The 21,121-nt window shown below is 49.1% G+C and overlaps 1 protein-coding gene across 1 annotated transcript; it reads left to right on the top strand.

Annotated features, from left to right (window-relative positions):
* The first annotated feature begins 5,038 nt into the window (after positions 1-5,038).
* FOS (Fos proto-oncogene, AP-1 transcription factor subunit) lies at positions 5,039-8,384 on the top strand. Its single transcript, XM_049612457.1, has 4 exons — positions 5,039-5,352; positions 6,121-6,375; positions 6,791-6,898; positions 7,023-8,384. Exons 1-4 carry the CDS (start codon positions 5,212-5,214, stop codon positions 7,662-7,664), a joined length of 1,146 nt encoding a protein of 381 aa, XP_049468414.1. The 5' UTR covers positions 5,039-5,211; the 3' UTR covers positions 7,665-8,384.
* The last annotated feature ends 12,737 nt before the right edge of the window (positions 8,385-21,121 follow it).

Here is a 21,121-nt window from a genome sequence, read left to right as displayed (position 1 = left end):
CTCCATACGGGGGCTCGAACTCACCGACAGAGAGATCATGACCTGAGCTGAATGAAGTCAGACGCCTAAATCCACTGAGCCGCCCACGCACCCCTTCCTGGTTTAGATTGGGTTGTGTTTTTTTTTTTGTCGTCACAATTATTACCGTCTCTTTTAAGGATCTTTCTTGCTGAGCAAGGCTGTAGATAAAATGGTGTCAGCTATGCTTGAGATGTCTTAACTCCTTGGAGCGCGTCGCGTGCTAGCCCATTCTGGCCATGCCTGGCCCTACCCACTCTGACTCTGGGATTTTCCCCGTTGGATGGGAGTCCTGCAGCTGCAGTGTTTAGTCAGGGTGTGTTGTTTTCCTATAGGTTTAGTGACCTAGATGGGCTTCTTCTGAAAGTCCAGCAGCTAAGTCCACCAGAGCTGCAGAAGTTCAGCTCAGGACAGCTGAGGAGCCAATGACCTGAAGAAGACTCGCTGGTCTGCCCGCGGTGAGCTCTGCTTTCTACAGGAAGTGTCAGCGTGACTGACAGTGAGGGTCCAATGATGCAGGCTGTGGTGAGACAGGCTGCAAGCTTGGGCTGAAATGTCTCCTTCTCAGGCACTGTAACTATTCCCCAATGTCCTCAGCTCCAGAGGGAGCCTATCCCAGGGACACTGAGCTTTGTTTAAATGCTCGCATTAGCAGAAGGACAGGGATCCCATTGAATCATCATCTCCTGTCAAAAAGCCAAGGGTTGTTCCGAAGGAATGCAGCTTTTCCCAAAGAGGCTAAATCCCTAGTACTGATTAGTCCTGGTGGCCACGGCGGGGGTGGTGGTGGGGGGGGAGGGCAGCGGTGCGTATGTTTGTACGTGTGTGTGTGTGCAGCGATGGTGGTGGTAATCCCGTGCCTCCACTGTTTTAAAATAGGAGCAGTCTTTTTGCTCACTGTCTGAGCCATAGGGTGAGTAACCTTGACCCCTAAAGCCCTCCACTGGGTGTCATGTGTGTGTGAGTCCTGCCCCTCCTTGGGTCCAGACATTTAGAATGAATAAATTAGAGGGTGGTGGTAACATGGTCATTGTCACTGCAGACAATGTGGCATTTATGTATGGGCGCTGGCTGTCTTTATCATGGGGCTCAATAACAAGGGCAAGTTTGATCTTTCATCATGAACCACTGGGGTGTTCTTTAGGCCCAGAGCCTGCAACAGCTGAAAATAGCCATAGCATCTTGTTATTTTCTCTTTCCCAATTTTTGCCTATTCATACCCAAGAATAAAAGACACAGCCTGTTCAGCCTTTCCAAAGATTTAAAGAACCTTATCTATTGATTTCTAAGTACCCATAAAGGACAATATTTGCCTTGCTTGGATGAGGGTATTCATTCATTCATTCATTCATCCGTCCATTCAGGAGATATTCATCAAACACCTGCTACAGGCGAGGCACTGGGCTAGGTACTAAGTGAATATCAGTACATGAAAAAGACAAGGGCCAAAGCATGGGGATGTTGAATAAATCTAAGAAGCGACTTCCCCAAGTCCCTGAAGGAGTTGATTTTGCTATACACATCTTCCTGACTTCTGGTCCCGTGCTCTGACCACAACCCTTCACCGCTAGACCACACTTCCCCAAATAAATAACTACTTCTGCATGCTGGGGACGGATTGTGTGCGGCAGCATTTACGTAGGCAGTACAGACAGCAGCCTTTCACTTAATGTTGCAATAACACCGGGCTAAACAATGTGCACTGGCTTCCAGAGTTGCTGAACAAATGCTTGATGTGGGTCAGGTCTCTTAATTCAAATGCCAGAGAAGTACAAAATAGGAAAAGTCTCTATCTGATAAGGAGCAACTGTTGAGGAAAGATATATTTGTTGTCAGTTTGGGTTAAAATCAGACATGGGATTCTACCCTCCTCTTCACTTCTGGATCCCCACAGAGGAGGAACTCCGCACATAGATAATCACAAACTGCGTAAGTTTTGGTTTTATATGCTCAGACTTGTCCTGAACACAGAACCCCTGCCCTGCTAGAAGGCAGCACTATGTTCACAGAGGCACACGCACATCTGTCTCTAAGTCACCCTGACCTTGGCTAATGGCAAAGATAATTTCGTGCATCGGTTCTGATTTCCCTCTATTTTAAGGCTACATCATGTGAGCTCCACATTGAAAATGTGATTTTGTAGTCCTGAAGCAGATACCATGAGCAGATTCAGATGTGAGAGTACGTTAGGGTGATCACAGATTCAGATGCTCTGGCATTTCAATCTTTATCATGTCACTTCCCAGAGGACAGTGGGTCCAGGTCCCATCTCTGTACCATAGTCACTTCCTCTGATACTGGTCTCTGAGCCCTCCTCTGTGTTCTTACCTCTGTCAAAGCGTTTGCTGCTGCTTTGTAATTCTCTCCTGATTTGCTGATCTTCTCCCCAAAGCTGGAAGGTCTCTGAAGGTAGGGACAGGTCCATTCTGTTCTGTACAGTAAGTGCCAGCCCCCAGAACTCACAGGAGTGCATGGCCATAAGAGGCTGTCAGTAGTTCCTGGATGAATAAATAAAAGAATTATGAATTCATGGTTCTGTCCTTTTCAGAGGATGGGTTTAAATCCCCAACTCTCAGGTCATAATGGTGCTGGGAAGGAAAGAGTTAAGCTATCTGGAGGGGACAGGTTCATTCAGAGACCCCTTTCCTTTTATTGGCAAACACAGGATAAAGTGATATATGAGATAAATCCTGGGATATAAAATCTTGACACATCCTTTAGGTGCTGAGTTGAGCTAATTCAAACTCTGAAGGGGAAATAAATGAAGTCATTCTAGGTTTTCTCTTAAGCGGCCTGAGATCCAGTTATGAATGGAAGGCAAGACCAGACCCAGGAATTTAAAGCTTGACCTCCTTTGTCCAAGCTAATAAGAGAAATGGATTTGCCTTCATGACTTTTTTTTGGTAAATAATCAAGAACAGTGAAGTAGCCTGACAGATGATAGAATTAGGAGAACTGAAGGCCGGAGAATTGTTTTACGATTCAAGGCAGCTCGGAGAAGTCTGTTTATGTATTATGTTTTTCCTTCTCGCTCTCCTTTTTTAAGTGCGGAGGTTGGGGGGCGCCTAAATTCCCACCAACATAAACCAGTGCCATACAATGATGAAATTCTGTTTTCACCTCTGCCTGTGACAGGGAATGCAAAAAATAGCAAGTGGCCCAGTTCCACGAATCCCCGCCTCCCTGCCCTCCCAGCTCCCGCCGGGTTCTCATCTCTAAGAATGGAGGTTAGCGCACCGCGGCGCGCGAGCCGCACGCAGTCCCAGGACCCGGAGGATGATGTCAGGCGGCGGGAGTGGCCGCAGCCGGGCCGGGGAGGCCGAGGCCCCGGGGGAGCGAGTAGGGAGGGCGGCCTGGCCCGGCCGACGGCGCGCCCGGCCGCGCGGCGTCGCCTGGAGACAGCCCTGGCGGCGCAGTGTTGCTGTAAACAGCCGCTTCCCTGTTACTATCTATAGCAGGATCGCCTGGCTCCGGGGTGCGGCGTCTGAAGGCAGGTCGGCGGTCCGGCTCCCCGCGCTCCCCGAGGGATCCGCCCGCTGCCCTGATCCCGCCTCGCCCCTTTCCGTGAGCCCCTGGCCCGAAGAGTGGGGGAAGGGACACAGAGGCTCTGCTGGGATCTGCGGCTTCGCGTCCCGGAGGTGGCCGGCGCGCTGGGACCCAACCAGGGGCAATGTGACCCCAGCTGTCCTTTGCAGCGGAGCAGGAGGCTGGGGGCGTCAGGGGGCGCAACGCACTCCCGAGCATCTAGGCGCCCCAACCCCGTTTTCCAGGCCACGGGGCCGCGTCTTAGGTCCCAGTGGCCGAGGTCCCCGGCCTGGGCGCTGCTGGCCACGGTCCTTCAGCGTGCCCGGTGCTCCCCCCTCCAAGTCCTCGCTGGAAAATCACCCGCTTGTGGGCTCCCAGTAAGCACAGCTTCCTGGGGGAACCGAACCACATCTAACTCCCCCGCTTGGACTTGCGCTCCCCCAAGAGCTCTCTCCACCCGGTACTCCCAACTGACCACCTTACCCACATAACATCCCCCCCCCCCCCCCCCCTTCCTCGGGCCTCAGCTCAGAAGGAGGCAAACGAACCCATCAGACATCCTTGCGTGGAGGTTCTGCACAATGTTTACTGGCTAGTGTCTCAGAGATTTGACAGTAACACTAACATCCTTAAGTATGGCCGAGAAAAAAAAAATGCGTTTTTTCCTTAAAAACAAACAAAAAATTAAAATCAAAATGCCCAGCATCGTAGGTAAAGTAGGTTATCGTAGTCCCTTATTTTGGATCTCCTGACTTTCTGCTTCCAAATGCAGTAACAGTCCTAGTATTGCTCGAGAGTGGGGGCTTAAGGGTCTGCTTCCACAGTTTGCACTGAATTAGGGCTAGAATTTGGAATGTCGTGGTGCTGGGGGGCGGGGGGGGGGGCGCATTCCTTCGGAGGCCGAGGCTTAAGCCCTCGGGCTCTGTACCTGTTTCTCCTTTACCTTAGCCCCAGCACGTTTCCGGGGTTCCGTATACTGGTAAAAAGTCGCTTCCACCCCATCCCCCAACTCCGCTCCGGGAACAAGGGTCCGCATTGAACCAGGTGCGAATGTTCGCTCGAGTTCCTCGCCTTTCCCGCCTCCCCTCCCCCGACCGCGGCCCCCGCCTCCCCCCGCGCTGCACCCTTGGTGTTGGCTGCAGCCCGCGAGCAGTTCCCGTCAATCCATCCCCCCCCCCCTTACACAGGATGTCCATATTAGGACATCTGCGTCAGCAGGTTTCCACGGCCGTTCCCTGCGGTCGTGGGGGGAGCTATCCCCGGAGTCCCTCATCTTAGGGGGTCCGTGAGACCCCTAAGTCCTAGGTTGCTAAGCACTGAGGAGATAAGGAAACGCACCAAGACGGGAGACGGGAGGCTGCGAGGGCGGCGGAGGCGGCAAGGAGGCAGCAGAGGCGTCCAGGTCCGCTCGCCACCCCCCCCAGCGCCACGATGGTCGCGTCCATGACGTGTGGCTGCTCATTCATAGAATGCTGTTATAAAAGCGGTGGCTGCGGCGCCTCGTACTCCAACCGCATCTGCAGCGAGCAGCCCAGAAGTCGAGACAGAGCCGGCGGCGGCGGCGGCGCAGCGAACGAGCAGTGACCGCGCTCCTACCCAGCTCTGCCCCACAGCTCCCACCTGCCTCTGCCCCTCAGCCCCTCGCCCGGGTCTAGACTCACCGCGACCATGATGTTCTCTGGCTTCAACGCCGACTACGAGGCGTCCTCCTCCCGCTGCAGCAGCGCCTCCCCGGCCGGGGACAATCTCTCCTACTACCACTCACCGGCCGACTCCTTCTCCAGCATGGGCTCTCCTGTCAATGCGCAGGTGAGGCTGGCTTCGCGCCGCCGCGGGGCCCGGGGCTCGGGGTCACCGGGGAGGAGACACGGGGGGCGGGACGCTCGGGGAGACGAGTCGGGGACCCCTTGGGCCGGGGAGGGAGGCTGCCCCGGCCGGAGCAGCCCTATCTCGGAGAGCCCCGGACTTGTTCCGAATGCACGCACGCTTGTCATAGTAAGAATCGGTCCTCCTCTCCCGCGGCAGGCTCATCCTGAGTTGCCCTGGGACCGCGCTCTCTGACTGGTCTCTGACATGAGCTGGGGCAAACAGGTCCCAAGCAAAGATTCGCGAACTCGATCCTGGCTCCTCCGGGAGGCGGCAAAAAGCGGCGATTCCCCCTCCCCTAGCTGCCTGGAGCAGGGAGGAGGGGCGGGGGAGGAGGGTGAAGCAGGCGGGTGTGTAAGGCAGTTTCATTGATAAAAAGCGAGTTCATTCAGGAGACTCCGGAGCGGCGCCTGCGTCAGCGCAGACGTCAGGGATATTTATAACAAACCCCCTTTCAAGCGGGTGATGCCGAAGGGATAACGGGGACGCAGCAGCAGGGTGGAGGAGAAGGGCACTGCGTTGCGGATTTCTTGGGAGGAAACGGGGAGACCTTCCATCCAAGATGAGGGGCATATAAAAAGACGAGAGCAGTCCAGGGCACGCTTCTCCCTCCCTCTCCCTGCTGCATGCGGCACTGGAAACTCGGCTGTCGCCATCGGTGTCCGGAACCTGCTCACTCACGTCAGCTCTCCCCTCCTGTCTTCGTTCTAGGACTTCTGCACGGATCTGGCTGTCTCCAGCGCCAACTTTATCCCAACGGTGACTGCCATCTCCACCAGCCCGGACCTGCAGTGGCTGGTGCAGCCCACCCTGGTCTCCTCCGTGGCTCCTTCTCAGACCAGAGCCCCCCACCCCTATGGAGTCCCCGCCCCCTCCGCCGGGGCTTACTCCAGGGCTGGAGTCGTGAAGACTGTGACCGCAGGAGGCCGAGCTCAGAGCATTGGCAGGAGGGGCAAAGTGGAACAGGTGAGGAGTTCTTCTGCGCCTTCTCTCAGCAGGGGGCATGGGTTGGCGTGGGTGGAGACCGGGAGCACAGTAGATAGGGCGAAGCCGCGGATGGAATTCACCGCGCATCCCGAACGGGGACCCCTGGCTCCAAGCCATCTCCACCCCAAGCCAGACTCTGGTAGCCCTGCCCCAAGAAGTACTGCAATAGTTTCTTCCCTGATAGGTTCCTACCTCCTGCTTTTAGACCGGGCTCTTTGTTCTGATTTTAAATGTAAGTCACACCTAGCCCACAACGGCAGGTTGGAAATGGCTTCCCAGCAGAGGTGCCAGGAAGCTGAGAAGCACCAAGGGCCAGTTTCCCTGGGGTGGCTGAACAGAGCTGATGGCAGACCTTGTCACTGACTGTTGGCCTTTCTGAAAATTATTTTTCTAGTTGTCCCCAGAAGAAGAAGAGAAAAGGAGAATCCGAAGGGAAAGGAATAAGATGGCTGCAGCCAAGTGCCGGAACCGGAGGCGGGAGCTCACGGATACGCTGCAAGCGGTGGGTAGATCCTGGGGAGGGGAGGTCACTCCTTTTTCAAACTTTGGGAGCAAGTTGGAGACTGGGTATAGGGGAGCTTGAGTAAGCCTGTGTCTTATGCTTTGCTTTATCCCTCTGTGTGCAGGAGACAGACCAACTAGAAGATGAGAAGTCTGCTTTGCAGACTGAGATTGCCAACCTGCTGAAGGAGAAGGAAAAACTAGAGTTCATCCTGGCAGCTCACCGACCCGCCTGCAAGATCCCCGATGACCTGGGCTTCCCGGAAGAGATGTCTGTGGCTTCCCTAGATCTGAGCGGGGGCCTGCCGGAAGCTGCCACCCCCGAGTCGGAGGAGGCTTTCACCCTGCCCCTCCTCAATGATCCTGAGCCCAAGCCCTCCGTGGAGCCGGTCAAGAGCATCAGCAGCATGGAGCTGAAGGCCGAGCCCTTTGATGACTTCCTGTTCCCAGCATCGTCCAGGCCCAGCGGCTCTGAGACCGCCCGCTCTGTGCCAGACATGGACCTGTCTGGTTCCTTCTATGCAGCAGACTGGGAGCCCCTGCATGGTGGCTCCCTGGGGATGGGGCCCATGGCCACAGAGCTGGAGCCTCTGTGCACCCCGGTGGTCACCTGTACTCCTAGCTGCACTACTTACACGTCTTCCTTCGTCTTCACCTACCCTGAGGCTGACTCCTTCCCCAGCTGTGGGGCTGCTCACCGCAAGGGCAGCAGCAGCAACGAACCCTCCTCTGACTCGCTCAGCTCACCCACGCTGCTGGCCCTGTGAGCAGGCGGGGAGGGGAGGCAGCAGGCACCCACGAGCGCCGCTGCCCGAGTTGGTGCATTACAGAGAGGAGAAACACGTCTTCCCTCGAGGGTTCCCGTAGACCTAGGGAGGACCTTATCTGTGCGTGAAGCACACCAGGCTGTGGGCCTCAAGGACTTGAAAGCATCCACGTGTGGACTCAAGTCCTTACCTCTTCCGGAGATGTAGCAAAACGCATGGAGTGTGTATTGTTCCCAGTGACACATCTGAGAGCTGGTAGTTAGTAGCATGTTGAGCCAGGCCTGGGTCTGTGTCTCTTATCTCTTTCTCTTTAGTCTTCTCATAGCATTAACTAATCTATTGGGTTCATTATTGGAATTAACCTGGTGCTGGATATTTTCGAATTGTATCTAGTGCAGCTGATTTTAACAATAAGTACTGTGTTCCGGCAATAGTGTGTTCTGATTAGCAATGACCAATATTAAACTAAGAAAAGATATGACTTTATTTTCTGGTAGATAGAAATAAATAGCTATATCCATGTACTGTAGTTTTTTCTTCAACATCAATGTTCATCGTAACGTTACTGATCATGCATTGTTGAGGTGGTCTGAATGTTCTGACATTAACAGTTTTCCATGAAAACGTTTTATTGTGTTTTTAATTTATTTATTAAGATGGATTCTCAGATATTTATATTTTTATTTTATTTTTTTCTACCTTGAGGTCTTTTGACATGTGGAAAGTGAATTTGAATGAAAAATTTAAGCATTGTTTGCTTATTGTTCAAAGACATTGTCAATAAAAGCATTTAAGTTGAATGCGACCAAACTTGTGCTCTTTATTCTGGAAGTTTTGTAAGATCCTGAAAGGTATCAGAGACCAGTTTGTCAAGAAGGGTAGCTCCTGGAGGGGGACACGCCCCTTCGTTTGATCCCTTATTGAAAAGCAAAGGGAAACTCTAAAGCTGATGTTGGGAATATTTTACAAATATGGGTTCATCTGGTGAGGCTAAGATTCCCTAGCAGATTCTGGGGTAGCAATTGACTGTACTATATAGCTTTTGAGGGAACGCGTCTTCCTGCTTCTTTCTCTGTTTTGGAAGTCCAAGGGGGAAATATTTAAATCTAGTTGTGCCAATATTAAACCGAAAGGTCTTGATCTTAAAGGAATCCTTTTAAGCAAACAGAATTGAGCTTTGTACAAACCACTTTAACTTTTTATTCCCTCAAAATTACGTGAAGGGTTACTCTCACCCTCAAGGTGAGCAAATTGAAGAAAGTTTAGAATGCATGCCTTTCTCAGTGTTCCACTAGTGAGATCGAATCTTAACTTCCTCATACCTTATCCCTAAGGCTGAGCTGCCTCTTAATATTTGGTCTAAAAAAAAGAAACAAAACTCAGGCCTTAAATCGAGCATACATTTAGTTGGGCTATTTTTATTCTCACAAGGAAAGGAGGGCTACTGTCCTATCCCTCGGTAATAAATGCATTGTAATTGCTGACATTCCTTTAACATCATATGCCCGCCACTCTGTTTACACTGGGGGAAGAGAAAACTGGCCCTGAGAATTTGCAAGAGAACTTGAGCAGTTCAAATAATGGTTGATCAGTCGGTAAATAAAAAGTTACATAACAGCTCATTAAGGAGAAGTCAACATGACTCTGAATAAGCTTTAACTTAGAATCTTTAAGAAGAACATGACCTTTGTTTGGGCCACCTCTAGTAATGGGGCCCTGACACGCACATGCACAAACCACAAAGAAAAGAGCCGGGGCCCTTCCCCACCCTGTTCTCAGATACCAGGCCGGTACCCTGTGTGGAAGCCAGAGGCCATGCTTCCCCACACCTGCTCTGTGGAAGGGGAGCTTCGGTGCCAGCCTCCCTATGCTTTGGTGATAATGAAAATCACTGGGTGGTTATGGGGTGTCACACTCAGTCAAGTTGAAAGTTTTAATTGAAAATGACAGTTCCATTGAGGTTGATGTTCTCACCTACGGTCTCCCTGTGCCTGCAGAATAATTGACATTCGAAACCCACTTGCTTTAGGCTCTTGAGAACACTGATAGATCACATACGACTGCATATTACTTTTGTCTGTCTTGCAGTGATGAAAGAGGCTTTAGACTCCCTATTTGCTGTTCAGAGGGTAAATTTTCTGTAGCCTTTAAATGAAGCCTAGACTAATTACAAAATTACTGTAATTAACACCCAGATCTGAAATAACAAGGTGAGATACCCCGTAAAGAAGCTAGCCACCCCCCTCCCCTGCTTTTGCATACAGGAATAACAACCCACAGAAGATTTCCCAGGTGGAGAAGGGTGGCTGGACCTCAGCTTTGGACACTGAACTGCTCCCACAGGACCTGGCTAATGGCCCCTGTCAGTCCCACGCTGACTATAGAGAAAGAACATTGCTTTCCCTTTGACAGCCTTATCCTATGCCCAGACACAGACCATTCTTCTATTTCACCATGACCCAGCGAAGAACAGGTTGCTTCATCGACAAGACCGCATTACAGGTCCAGGGAGAGGTACTTGCACACAAGGAATCCCTTACCAGGCTTCTCGGAGGACAGAGTATCCTCCATAGGGTTGACATCTCACCCAGCTCCCTGCAGACTATTCTCATGGGATCAAGAGAAGAAAGGAATTCCCTCTCTTTCAGCCAAAGGGCTCTTTCCAAATCTTCCTTTCCTGAGTCAGGATTCAACAATTCCCATGGATGATGGATACTAGGAATGTCGACTTCTTTTTGGGAAAGACTGATCTCTACCCACAAGATACGACCTCACACTGGTCTCAACAAAACAACTATCCCACAATATACAAAAGATACACCTATGATAGAAGGGGATGGGAATGAGGATGGGAGGGTCATTTTCTTATGCGGGAACATGTCTGGTTTGGCTCATCAATGGATCCCCAGACCTGTCTCAGTGTCTGGGGTTTAGTACAGGGATAATAAATATCGGCCTGGTGGCTGAATGCAAACATTCTGCACTATTTCCATGAGCAGAAGTACATTCCACACATATTCTCTAAATTCTCCTATTCCAGACCCTTTTATGATATTAAGCAATGGGGATTTCACATCTTTTATGTTTGGCTTCAAACACATACCCCACTTCTATCCTTGGCTCCTCTGACCTCTGCCCAATTCAATTTCAAAGTGAACACCCTGCCATTGGGTTTCCAGCTCCAAATTAATTTTAGATAAAAAAAGAATAGAGGAAAAAATATTTATCTCTATATAATGGTGGATTATAGATTCTGTACTGTCTTTGCACATCCCTGCATCTTGCTCAATTATTAAAATTAAAAGGTAGCATTTAGCCATTTGTTCTAAGAACAATAATTTCGTATCAACAGCAACTTTCTAGGTGTGAATGAAAGCAAATCAATTACGCCATCTTTAGTTAAAGGACAAAAGCGAGACCGAGGCAAAGTAAAAATTCTCGGTTGATTACTCTTAGGAGAGCACCTGAAGTTTCAGTGTTTTTCAAACAAAAAAAAATCTAAAACAAACCAAAAAATCAACCTTTAAACTGTGTCTGAGGCTTCCTCGAAGCACAGAATAGTCAAATAATCAAAAAACAAATGAGAATTGAGGATCATTTGAATGCTGAACATCAGATCGCTTTAAGGTGTGCTGTTTTGCTAGTCACATGAAGGAGCTGTCAGTCCCATGCTGACTATAGGGGAAGAACATTTCTCCTCCACATCCCCATCTTGTCCTTTTCCCCTACAGCCCCTGCTCACCAGCTTTCCTTCCATTCCAGACACACAGCAGGCTTGATCGTGCTACAGGGCCTTTGCACTTGCTGTCTCTCTGTCTGGGCCTCTTTTCCCAGGTTGGCTCCTTCCTGTCATTCAGGATTCAGCTCAAAGGATACCTCCTTCAAGAGCCCTTCCCACATCATTCTATCTGAAGTGATTTAGGCACACATTTCCTCTCCATGACTCTGTCTTATCATCCGGCTTTGTTTCTCCATAGCACGTGTCACCGTCCGCGACATCTAATTTATGTTTTCTTTTCCTTTTTAATGAGTTTTGGCCCTTCTTCACCACTGCATTGTAAGTTCCATGTGAGCAGGGATCTCTTCTGTCTTGATCACTTCTGTTTCCCCAGTATCTATTAGGCGCTCGAATGCTTGTTAAATGAATGAAGATGGATGAATAAATGAAGGCAGGTGAAATTTACAAAATTAATCTAAAGGGAGATAAGTAGAATTCAAAAGTGAAGATAAAGCTGTGTACCTCACGGACTTCTTCCTGGATAGAAAAGCATTTCCTTTGTTTAAAAAAATTCCTGTCAAGGGTTCTACAGTATTAAGGTAGGGCACTAGCTAGAGTGGGAAAGAATTTTAAGAGGTCCCCAAAATACAAGCATACTGCAGGTCAGTGTCACTTCGAGACAAATTTACAAATTGAGAAGTTCAACATCAAATGAAGAATGGACGTATGGTAAATATAGGCATAACCATCTTCAAGGCTTTTATTTACTTTTGAGAGACAGAGTACAAGTGAGGAAGGGGCAGAGACAGAGGGAGACACAGAATCCAAAGCAGGCTCCAGGCTCTGAGCTGTCAGTACAGAGCCTGATGTGAGGCTCGAACTCACAAACCTAGAGATCATGACCTGAGCCAAAGTCAGACGCTTAACTCACTGAGCCACCCAGGCACCCTGGTATAACCATCTTCAAAGAAACAAACAAAATTATGGTTTTCACCCTTATTCTTATGAAATTTTATTTTATTTTTTAAAGTTTATTTATTTATTTTGAGAGAGAGAGAGAGAAAGAGAGTAGGAGAGAGGCAGAGAGAGAGAAAGAGAGAGAGAGAGAGGCAGAGAGAGAGAATCCCAAGCAGGCTCTGCACTGCCAGCACAGAGCCCAAGGTGGGGCTCAAACCCAGGAGCTGTGAGATCATGACCTGAGCTGATACCAAGAGTCAGAAGCTTAACCATCTGAGCCACCCAGGCGCCCCCATATGAAATTTTAGACTATCACACAAACCCATTTGGAGTACCTACAAACTGGTATGCTAAATTAGTTTTATAATAAATAGAAGACTGGGCACCTGGGTAGCTCAGTCAGTTGAGCTTCTGACTTCGGTTCAGGTCATGAGCTGGGGGTTCGTGGGTTCAAGCCCCACGTTGGGCTTACTGCTGTCAGTGCAGAGCCCGCTTTGGGTCCTCTGTCCCCCTCTCTCTGCCCCTCCCCTGCTTGCTCTCTCTCTCCCTCACAAATAAAGAAAAACATTAAATAAAAAAAAAGAATAGAAGAATAAGGGTTAGCTGTTGTTACTATCATTACTGATATCAACCTTATCATCATAATCATCATTTACCAAGAATATGCCCAGACCTGAGGAAAAGCAGTTGGTAATAAAGTGTATTGAATCCTGATGAATGAGTTCAAAATCCCTGAAGGACACTGGCTGGATAGATGGCTACTTTCTTTGCACCCAGGAGAAAGCGACAGAAGCATAAACTGGTTTAGTTCAAAGCAATTCATTTCAATGACTCCACACACTCATTCACTAAGTTGCCTTTCCTTTGCCCAAGGGCAGAAAGGGTTCTTGGCCACTGTCCCAAGGAGGCTGCCTGGCTTGGTGGCCATCAGTTCTTCTTGACTAATAAGCCCTTTTTACTCTCGGCTCACACTGAGAAGGCAGCGCTTTGCTTGGTCCAATCAGTTGATTAGAATAAGAATCTGGAGGGGTTTGATCGATGGTTATATTAGGAGCAGGGCCTCGGAAGGAGGTCTTGTCAAAGGATGAGGAGCAGAAGGCCGCCATGTTTACTTTGGGGGAACAGTTTGCAGTCAGATCTACGGAAGCAATGATTGATTTGCAGGCTTTTTGATCAACTACGAGACTCTCATCACAGCTTTAATTACCAAAACAATATAAGTGAATTTGGATTTGAGGAATTGGATCCAATATAGCAGAGTGGTTCAAAGCAACAACTCAGGTTTGAATCCTGGCTCCTTGACCTTGGGCCAGTTACTTCACCTTTCTGCACCTTAGTTTAAGTAAAAGGGGGATAATTGTACCTTACCTCTTGGGGTTGTTGCAAGTATTAAAAAAAGTTAGTATGTATTGGGTGCCTGTTACAGTATAGAAGTGTTTGCTATTATTTATTATCTCTATAATTAAGGGAGATGGGGGTCAGGGGAGAAAATATTTACCCTCTCGGGCAAGCATGGGCTTCATTTAATTCAATAAAAAGTTTCTGGATGTCTATTATTTATCAGGTGCTGTTTCAGATATGAGAAAGGCATAGGCCTGTACTCAAAGAGTTCATGGTCCAGTAAGGGAGAAAGACATGTAAACATGTGCATCATAATACACCGTAACGGTGAAAACATCAGATGCAACAGTTGTGCAGAAGAGGGAGTGATGAACTCTATCTGGGGGCGTCTCCGAGCCAGTGATCTCTGAGCTGGGCTTTGAAGATGGATGGAGTTTGCCAGATGAGCGAGTGGCCGGTGGAGGGATTTCAGGAAGCAGAGGGATATCCCTGTAAAGGCACACACTCCTGAAACAACACACTTGCTTTTGTTGGACTATAAAATATGGGTGGAGGGGGGGAGGAAGGAAAGGAGGGGGATGTGATTATAGAGCATCCCCGAAGTGCATTTGATTTCATTTACATTAATATTGCAGCATCAAAGCGGAGGGGGCTGGAGATAGGTCAGGAAGAGGTAACTGTGGCCAGATCATGAACAGCCTGGTATTTACTTGCTTCAGTTGTGTGTAGGTTGGTCCGGGGCAGTGGTGGTGGGAATGCAGAGGGAACAAGAGGTAATTAGGGGGTAGGACTGTTGGGACCTGGTGACTGAGTGGATGTGGGAGGTGAGGGAGGGAGAGGAATCCCAGTCACTCCCAGGTTCACCGGGCTCGACATACATGGAGGCTGTGTGACTGTGACTGCAGGAAGAAGAGTAGGTTTGGGGAATAAGAAAGTAAGTTCCATGTTGGACATGTGGAGTTTGCCAAGCCTGTGGGATACCCGGGGGCGGGGGCGGGGGCGGGGGCGGGTGGTGTAGGCAGTTCACTTATACAATAGATGTTCTATGATGTGAGCTTATGGAGCTCGTCTGGAGGCACGTGGTTGGGATCGGACCTGGAGCCCTAGGATACAATAGTGATAATGGCTAACATTTCACATGTGCTTGTTATATGCCAGGCTGTGCTATGCACTTCACAGGCAATGCTAAATCAGGGACTGTATTCGCTTCGCTAAAGTATTTTACCTCTAGTAACTGGCCCATACTGGGCATACGATAATTATTTTGTTGAATGGATGCTCTCGTTAAGTCCGCACCACAGCCCGATGATGCAGATATTATTAGGATCTTCATCTTACAGATGAGGAAAATGAGCTAAAAAAATATCACATTGCTCAAGGTCACACACTTATGAAGTAGCAGATCAGAGATTTGAAATGAGCTCTTTGTGACTATGAAGTCTGACGTGCTGAACTGTTTTGCTAGAATGTTAAAATCTGCTCCTAAGTAGGTACTTGTGGGGCTCCTGGGTGGCTCAGTCGGTTAAGTGTCTGACTCTTGATTTAGGCTCAGGTCATGATCTCACAGTTTGTGTGCTCGAGCCCCACATTGGGCTCCTGTGCTGGCTGTGCGGAACCTGTGTGGGATTCTCTCTCTCCCTCTCCCTCTGCCCCTCTCCTGCTTGTGCTCTCTCTACCTCAAGATAAGTAAACTTAAAATAATATGTACTTATGTGACTTAGGGTGAGCCTCTAGCCCCTCTGAGATTACCCCATCAGGAGTGGATTTCAAAAATCTCGTAGCTCCCTTTCCAGCTTCAAAACTCTGACGACATCAGGTGACCACGGTGGAAATGCACTGCAGGGGCCTATACCCCACCATTTAGGATGGAAGGCCCGAGAAGTGTATGTAGTGCTAGGTGCTACACCACAACGGCGAGGTGGGAGCTGTGTGGGCGGGCAAAGCGGGAGGATTAGGGTTCTGCGTCTGCACAACAAATTATCGCAAATTTAGCAGCCAGAAGCCACACGTATTTCTTCGTTTCTGTGGACTGCATGGGTAAGCTCCGTCCTCTGTCCATGGTCTCATAAAGCTGCAGTCAAGGTGTCAGCTGAGCTGAATTTTCAGCCAGATGGTTGAAGGGAGAAGAGTCTGCTTCTGAACTCATTCTGGTTGTTGCAGACTTTATTTCCTCATGATTTTGTAACTAAGGCCTGACCTTCTGCTGGCTGTTGGCCAGAGGCCATCCTCAGATCACAGAGGCTGCGTTCTCAACATGGTTGCCCACTTCGGCAAGCCTGCCAGGAGAACCTACTAGTGTGTGCTGGTAAAATGGATGTATATATCTCCTTTATATAGAAATAGATACAGGTGAATATATAAATATTGCAGATTATTTATCACAGGAGTAACATCCCATCGCCTTTGCCATATTCTATTGCTTAGAGGCAAGTCTTGGGTTCCACCTGCACCCAAGGGGAGGGAATTGCACAAAGGCATGGACACCAGGAGGTAGGAATTACTGGGGGGGTCAACCAAGGGCCTCTCATCCACAAGAGGTCACATTACATGCTGAGAATGTAGAACTAATAAAACCAACTAAAGTTGGTCTGCTTTTTTATTAATGCCATGAACTGTCAACTTTAGGTGTGACAAAGTATTTCCTGAAAAGAACGTCTCTTGTTGCTTCGAGTTGTAAACAGTTGCTGGGATTACTGTCAACTTTTCATAATGTGTAGGTAAACTTCATTTTTAAAATCACTGACCCTTTAATGCATTGTATGCTACATGGAAGGAAACTCTCAGTTATACTAATAGTTGGTCCCCAACACGTGGACTTAGCTATATGCCTTCATCTCAAGAGTTAAGTTTGTAATGGTTCAGAGTCATTTGAAACTGTTTTGGGTGCAATGCACATCTCCAACCTATGGTAGTACACAACACTGTGTTTAAATAGATTTGAAATAAACACGGACAACAGTGAATGAGAAATCGAACTTGAGTGACTTCAGTTCTGTTATTATTTATGACCGTGTGGAGTTTTTGCGTTTAAAATCTAATACTGTGAGGCGGTGCAAACAGAGGTGTGATATTTTTATTTGGTAAATATACATTTCAGTTAATACAGGCAATACTTTACTAAATTTTAATATTAACTTTAAAGTGGAAAATTCCTTTACAATTATGCATTTTAAAACTGAAAAACGATCAAGAAAACAAAACATTACAACAATATTGTGATTTAGTAGTTGCCTAATACTTGGTAAGCTACTGTTTTGCTGCTTAGGAATAAAAATAGCCAGCACTGATTTGGCTCACCACGGGCCAGATTCTTCCAAACACACACTCCCACATACTAGTATCTACATTAACTCGTTAATACAACCTTAGCAGGTAAGTCTTGCTATTCATCTTACAGATAAAATAATCTGGGGCACAGAATGACTGCGGTTTCCTCGAGATCATCCGAGTGGAGTGGCAGAGCTGGTATCCGAGCCGGGGAATGTGGCTCCGATCCCTGAATTCTTAGCCGCTAGTAAGAAAAGACAAAACGAAACCAATATCCCCAACAACCTTGCAGGCCAATAGAAAAGGACAGGAAGGCCTTGCAGGCCCTTCAAAAAGGACAGGAAGCCTTCTTCTGGTCCAGAAGGGCTTCTTTCTATTCTAGACCCACCCCTGCTGGATCCTGGGCTGCGGGATAGCTGGCTTCCCGAGGGGGTGCTCTCTCGGCGTCCCCTCCTCTGCCCACGTCTGCCCGGCCCAGGTTTGTCCCGGCCCGTCCCAGCTTCCGGCCCTTCGCTTCTGGCCAGGTCGCAGGGTCAAGCCGTGCCAGGAGCTCGCGAGTCCTCTATTTACTGTTTGGTTTCCATGGTGACACGTAGGCGCCGTCAGCGCCTCCCGTCACAGGCCCCGAAGCGCGGCCGCCACCCGGCGCCGTGACGTCTGCCCGCCGCTTCCGTTCTGCCCATATTTGGCGCAGCCCGCGAGCCGCCCGTCGGGAGGAGGCTGGGAACCGGACTCCCGCCTCGCCCCGCCCCCTGTTCCCGGCCACGCCCCCGCAGGGTGCTGGCGGCGGCTCTGTGTCACGCGCCCCCCCTCCCGCCCCTTCCCGCAGACCCGAGGTGAGGCAAGGGGCGGAGGCGTTAGGGACCCCTGGAGAGGGCGTGGGTGATCGGATGAGCTCTGAGGTCTGTAAACATTACTTGACTCTTTGAGGCTGCAGACAAAATTTGGGGCTGTCTCATCTGTCCCGGGTGGGTGAGCTCGGATCACGATTTTCTCACTCTGTGCCGGAAATCATGGAAACAGCCATCCCTCGCCTAACTCTATTTTATATTTTATAGGGTCGAACTTAAAATTCTCGCCCATGGCGCAGTGGAAAGCTTTGTAGCCAGAGGTTCTGGGTCAGTGTTGCCCCTTGGGGGATAAGTGACCTTGGGAAGGTCGCTTCTCTTTACTCGGCGTGGTAAAATGAACTGTGGGGGTGAGGGGGGGGGGTGATCGTAATATTTGCAGCAGTATCAGTCAAGCTTGTGAGGGAATACCGTCCCTCACCTTGGAACTACTCCCTATCCCCATGACATAATTGGAATGTCAGTGAAGCCCGCTGAGGACCCCTGCAATTTTGATCCCAATGGTAACTGGATTTGTGGGGCTCTTTGCGCCTTGCTCGTATGAGGCGCTTAATTAAAATAGTTACCTGATTATTGAATGGATCCTAGGCAAATTACCTTCGGATTTCACCTTCATAAATCCGGATCCCTGCAATTCCTCTTCCAGGCGGAAGGAAGAATATTGCGATGATTAATAATCGCGCAGCAGGGTTGCTGATGTAAAGCGATTTGCAGATGTAAAGGGCAATAAGCATTCCTGGGAGGAATCCAGTGAGATTCCAGAAGTCTCCGAGGGAGCTGTGGGTGTATATCGCCGGGCCCTGCGGGCGGGGGTGGGGCGGGCAGTGCCGCAGAGGCCACTGCTGGGGACTGGACTGCTTGGCAAGGGGCTAACTCTTCAAGCTGCTCAGTCGCGCCCCCCACCCCCCACCAATCCCCCGGGTTTTCTGACCAGAGGACTGTGTTTTCCAGAATTTCAGAGCAGGAAAGCACATCCCACATTCTCCCTGCCCGCCCCCCCCCCCAATTCAGCCTTTCTATTTCACACATGCGGAAACTCAGGCTCTCGAGAAGTTGGTTCGTCCACCCAAACTTGCACAGCTAGTTAGAGACAGATAAAGGTTAGGATTTCTGGCTTCCATCTCACCTCTAACCGCCTGTGTGCTCTTGTGGCTTCAGGACCCTGTTGCCCGGCTCAGATGAGGGGGTGTGCAGTAAAGCTAAGTACTGACCTCAGGCCTCCTAACGGATAACAGTGGCACACCTGCTGCTTCACGCAGCCACAGCCTGACACCAGGGCCTGTGGTGGTGGCCGGGACGTGAGTACTTCCCAAGCCACAAGCGTTCCTCCTTACAGTGGTTGGAATGGCTTCTCTTGTCCAGAGAACGTGACTTGGCTGTCCTGAAACCAGGCTTAGACTAACCGTTAGTTATTTTTTTAATAGTGACCCAAGCCTTGCATTAAACTTTTCTCAGCTAAGACGACAGCAGAAGGCATGTAGCCTGAACCCATGGGAACCCCTTTCAGCCCTTGGAAGGTCTTTTCATGGTACATAAAGGTTAGATTCTGTAGGGGAATGCCTCTTCAATGTCTCTCTCTCTCTCCCCTTTCAATCTCGACCAATTTCTCTTACATTCTACATTCTATTTCTTCCCTCACTTCCAGAATGTGTATGAAGGCAGCTCAGACTAAGAAGATTGGTGCCCACCGCTGGCCGCAGTCATCCTGCTGATTTGAGAAGTCTGGAATCCTTCACCTCTGGTTGTGCTCGGAGCTATAGCGGCAGAAGCGGCAGCTCTGCCCCCTGGTGGACATATGAGGCACAGCGCCCTTCTCCGATTCCAGAAGCCCTGTCGCGTAGAGGCTAGAGGAGGTATTTGCTCTTTGTTCACTCTGATAGAAATAGAAAAATTTGGCAGGAACAAAAAAACAACCCCAGCCTTTTCTCTTTCTAGTTTATTTCTGAGGATCTGGTGCATTCTTTCTCTTGCCTGGACTGTATTTTTCTTCTTGCTATCCAAACCCTGCCCCTATTTTTTCAATCCCTATTTCAAGTTCCACCTGCTTCATCATAACTTCTCTGACTTTCGTCTCCTAGGTATCTTCTGAATGCGGCTGTATACAGACCCAGCGCACAGAGTGCACACTTATATATGATGTCATTAGTGTTGTTTTCTTGAGGGTGGGAGCCATGTTTTGTGTGTCTTTGTGTTCTTAGACTCCGTATTGCCCCGTACAGGGCTGGGGACAGAAACTGCTCCCAATAAGCCCTTGTTGACTAAATGATAAATTAATTGATTAATCTCTGCATTCAAAACAAAACAAAACAAAACAAAACCAAAAAACCCAAAACAATGCTAAGCCTTTGCTTTGACAAACTTTCTAGAACTGTTAGTTCTTTGGAGGAATCTAGATAGTGACCTAATCAAATAAAGCCTTGCACAATAAGTAGTTCACAAAGCAATTTCACAAGAGAACACCATCACCACCCAGAGAGGGATGAGAAAGTTTGAAGTGGACTCTCAGAGAGAGGAGAGTGGTGATGTGGAAAGGCCAAAGGACAAAGAATTAGGAGGGAAGGGCCTCTGCTCCTGGGTTCAGAGAGGCAGCACAGGGGCTCTAGGGCCAGGTTTATACCCAGTCTCTACCATCTGCTGTGCAGCCTTAGGCAAGTGTACTCCCCTCTCCGTGTGTCAGTTTCCCATCTGTAAAAATAAGTACCCATCTCCTAGCAATACGATGAGGATAAATTGAGTTGATATTTCCAAAGCTCCTAGCACATAAGTGCTAGTTAACAGTTTGTAAATGAATTTTCCATCTTAAATGTCTTGCAAATGGGATGGGGAATATTATATGATCTCTCGGTTCCCCTCTGCATTAGCCTTCCAGGACAGCACATGAGCTTTGGGGTCAGGCAGGTCTGGGTTGACTCTTGTCTCTGTTAGCAGTTGTGTGACATTGGGCAGATCACTCGACTTTCTTGGAGCCTCAGTTTTCTCATCTGCGAAAATGAGAATAATTGTGTCTACCTCAAAAGACTGCTGCGTGCATTGCATGCTTGCAAGATGCCTATCATAGAAGGAGCTTAGTAAAGAGAAGCTATGGTTATTATTAGAAATTCTTTTAAACGTTTGTTTATTTTTGAGAGAGAGAGAAACAGTGTGCGAGCAGGGGAGGGGCAGAGAGAGGGGGAGACACAGAATCCAAAGCAGGCTCCGGACTCTGAGCTGTCAGCCCAGAGCCCAACGCGGGGCTTGAACTCACGAACTGAGAGATCATGACCTGAGCCGAAGTTGGACGCTTAACCGACTGAGCCACCCAGGCACCCCTATAGTTATTATTGATG

This window comes from Panthera uncia (genome assembly GCF_023721935.1).
Source record: "Panthera uncia isolate 11264 chromosome B3 unlocalized genomic scaffold, Puncia_PCG_1.0 HiC_scaffold_1, whole genome shotgun sequence".
NCBI lineage: Eukaryota > Metazoa > Chordata > Mammalia > Carnivora > Felidae > Panthera > Panthera uncia.
This window is presented reverse-complemented; position numbering and strand designations above follow the sequence as displayed.

Bases quoted from the DNA above. Each gene is read 5' to 3' on its own strand.
- FOS (XM_049612457.1), top strand. From the start codon at position 5,212: ATGATGTTCTCTGGCTTCAACGCCGACTACGAGGCGTCCTCCTCCCGC. The intron at 5,353-6,120 runs GTGAGGCTGGCT...TCTTCGTTCTAG, and splicing joins GCTCTCCTGTCAATGCGCAG to GACTTCTGCACGGATCTGGC. The intron at 6,376-6,790 runs GTGAGGAGTTCT...TTATTTTTCTAG, and splicing joins GGAGGGGCAAAGTGGAACAG to TTGTCCCCAGAAGAAGAAGA.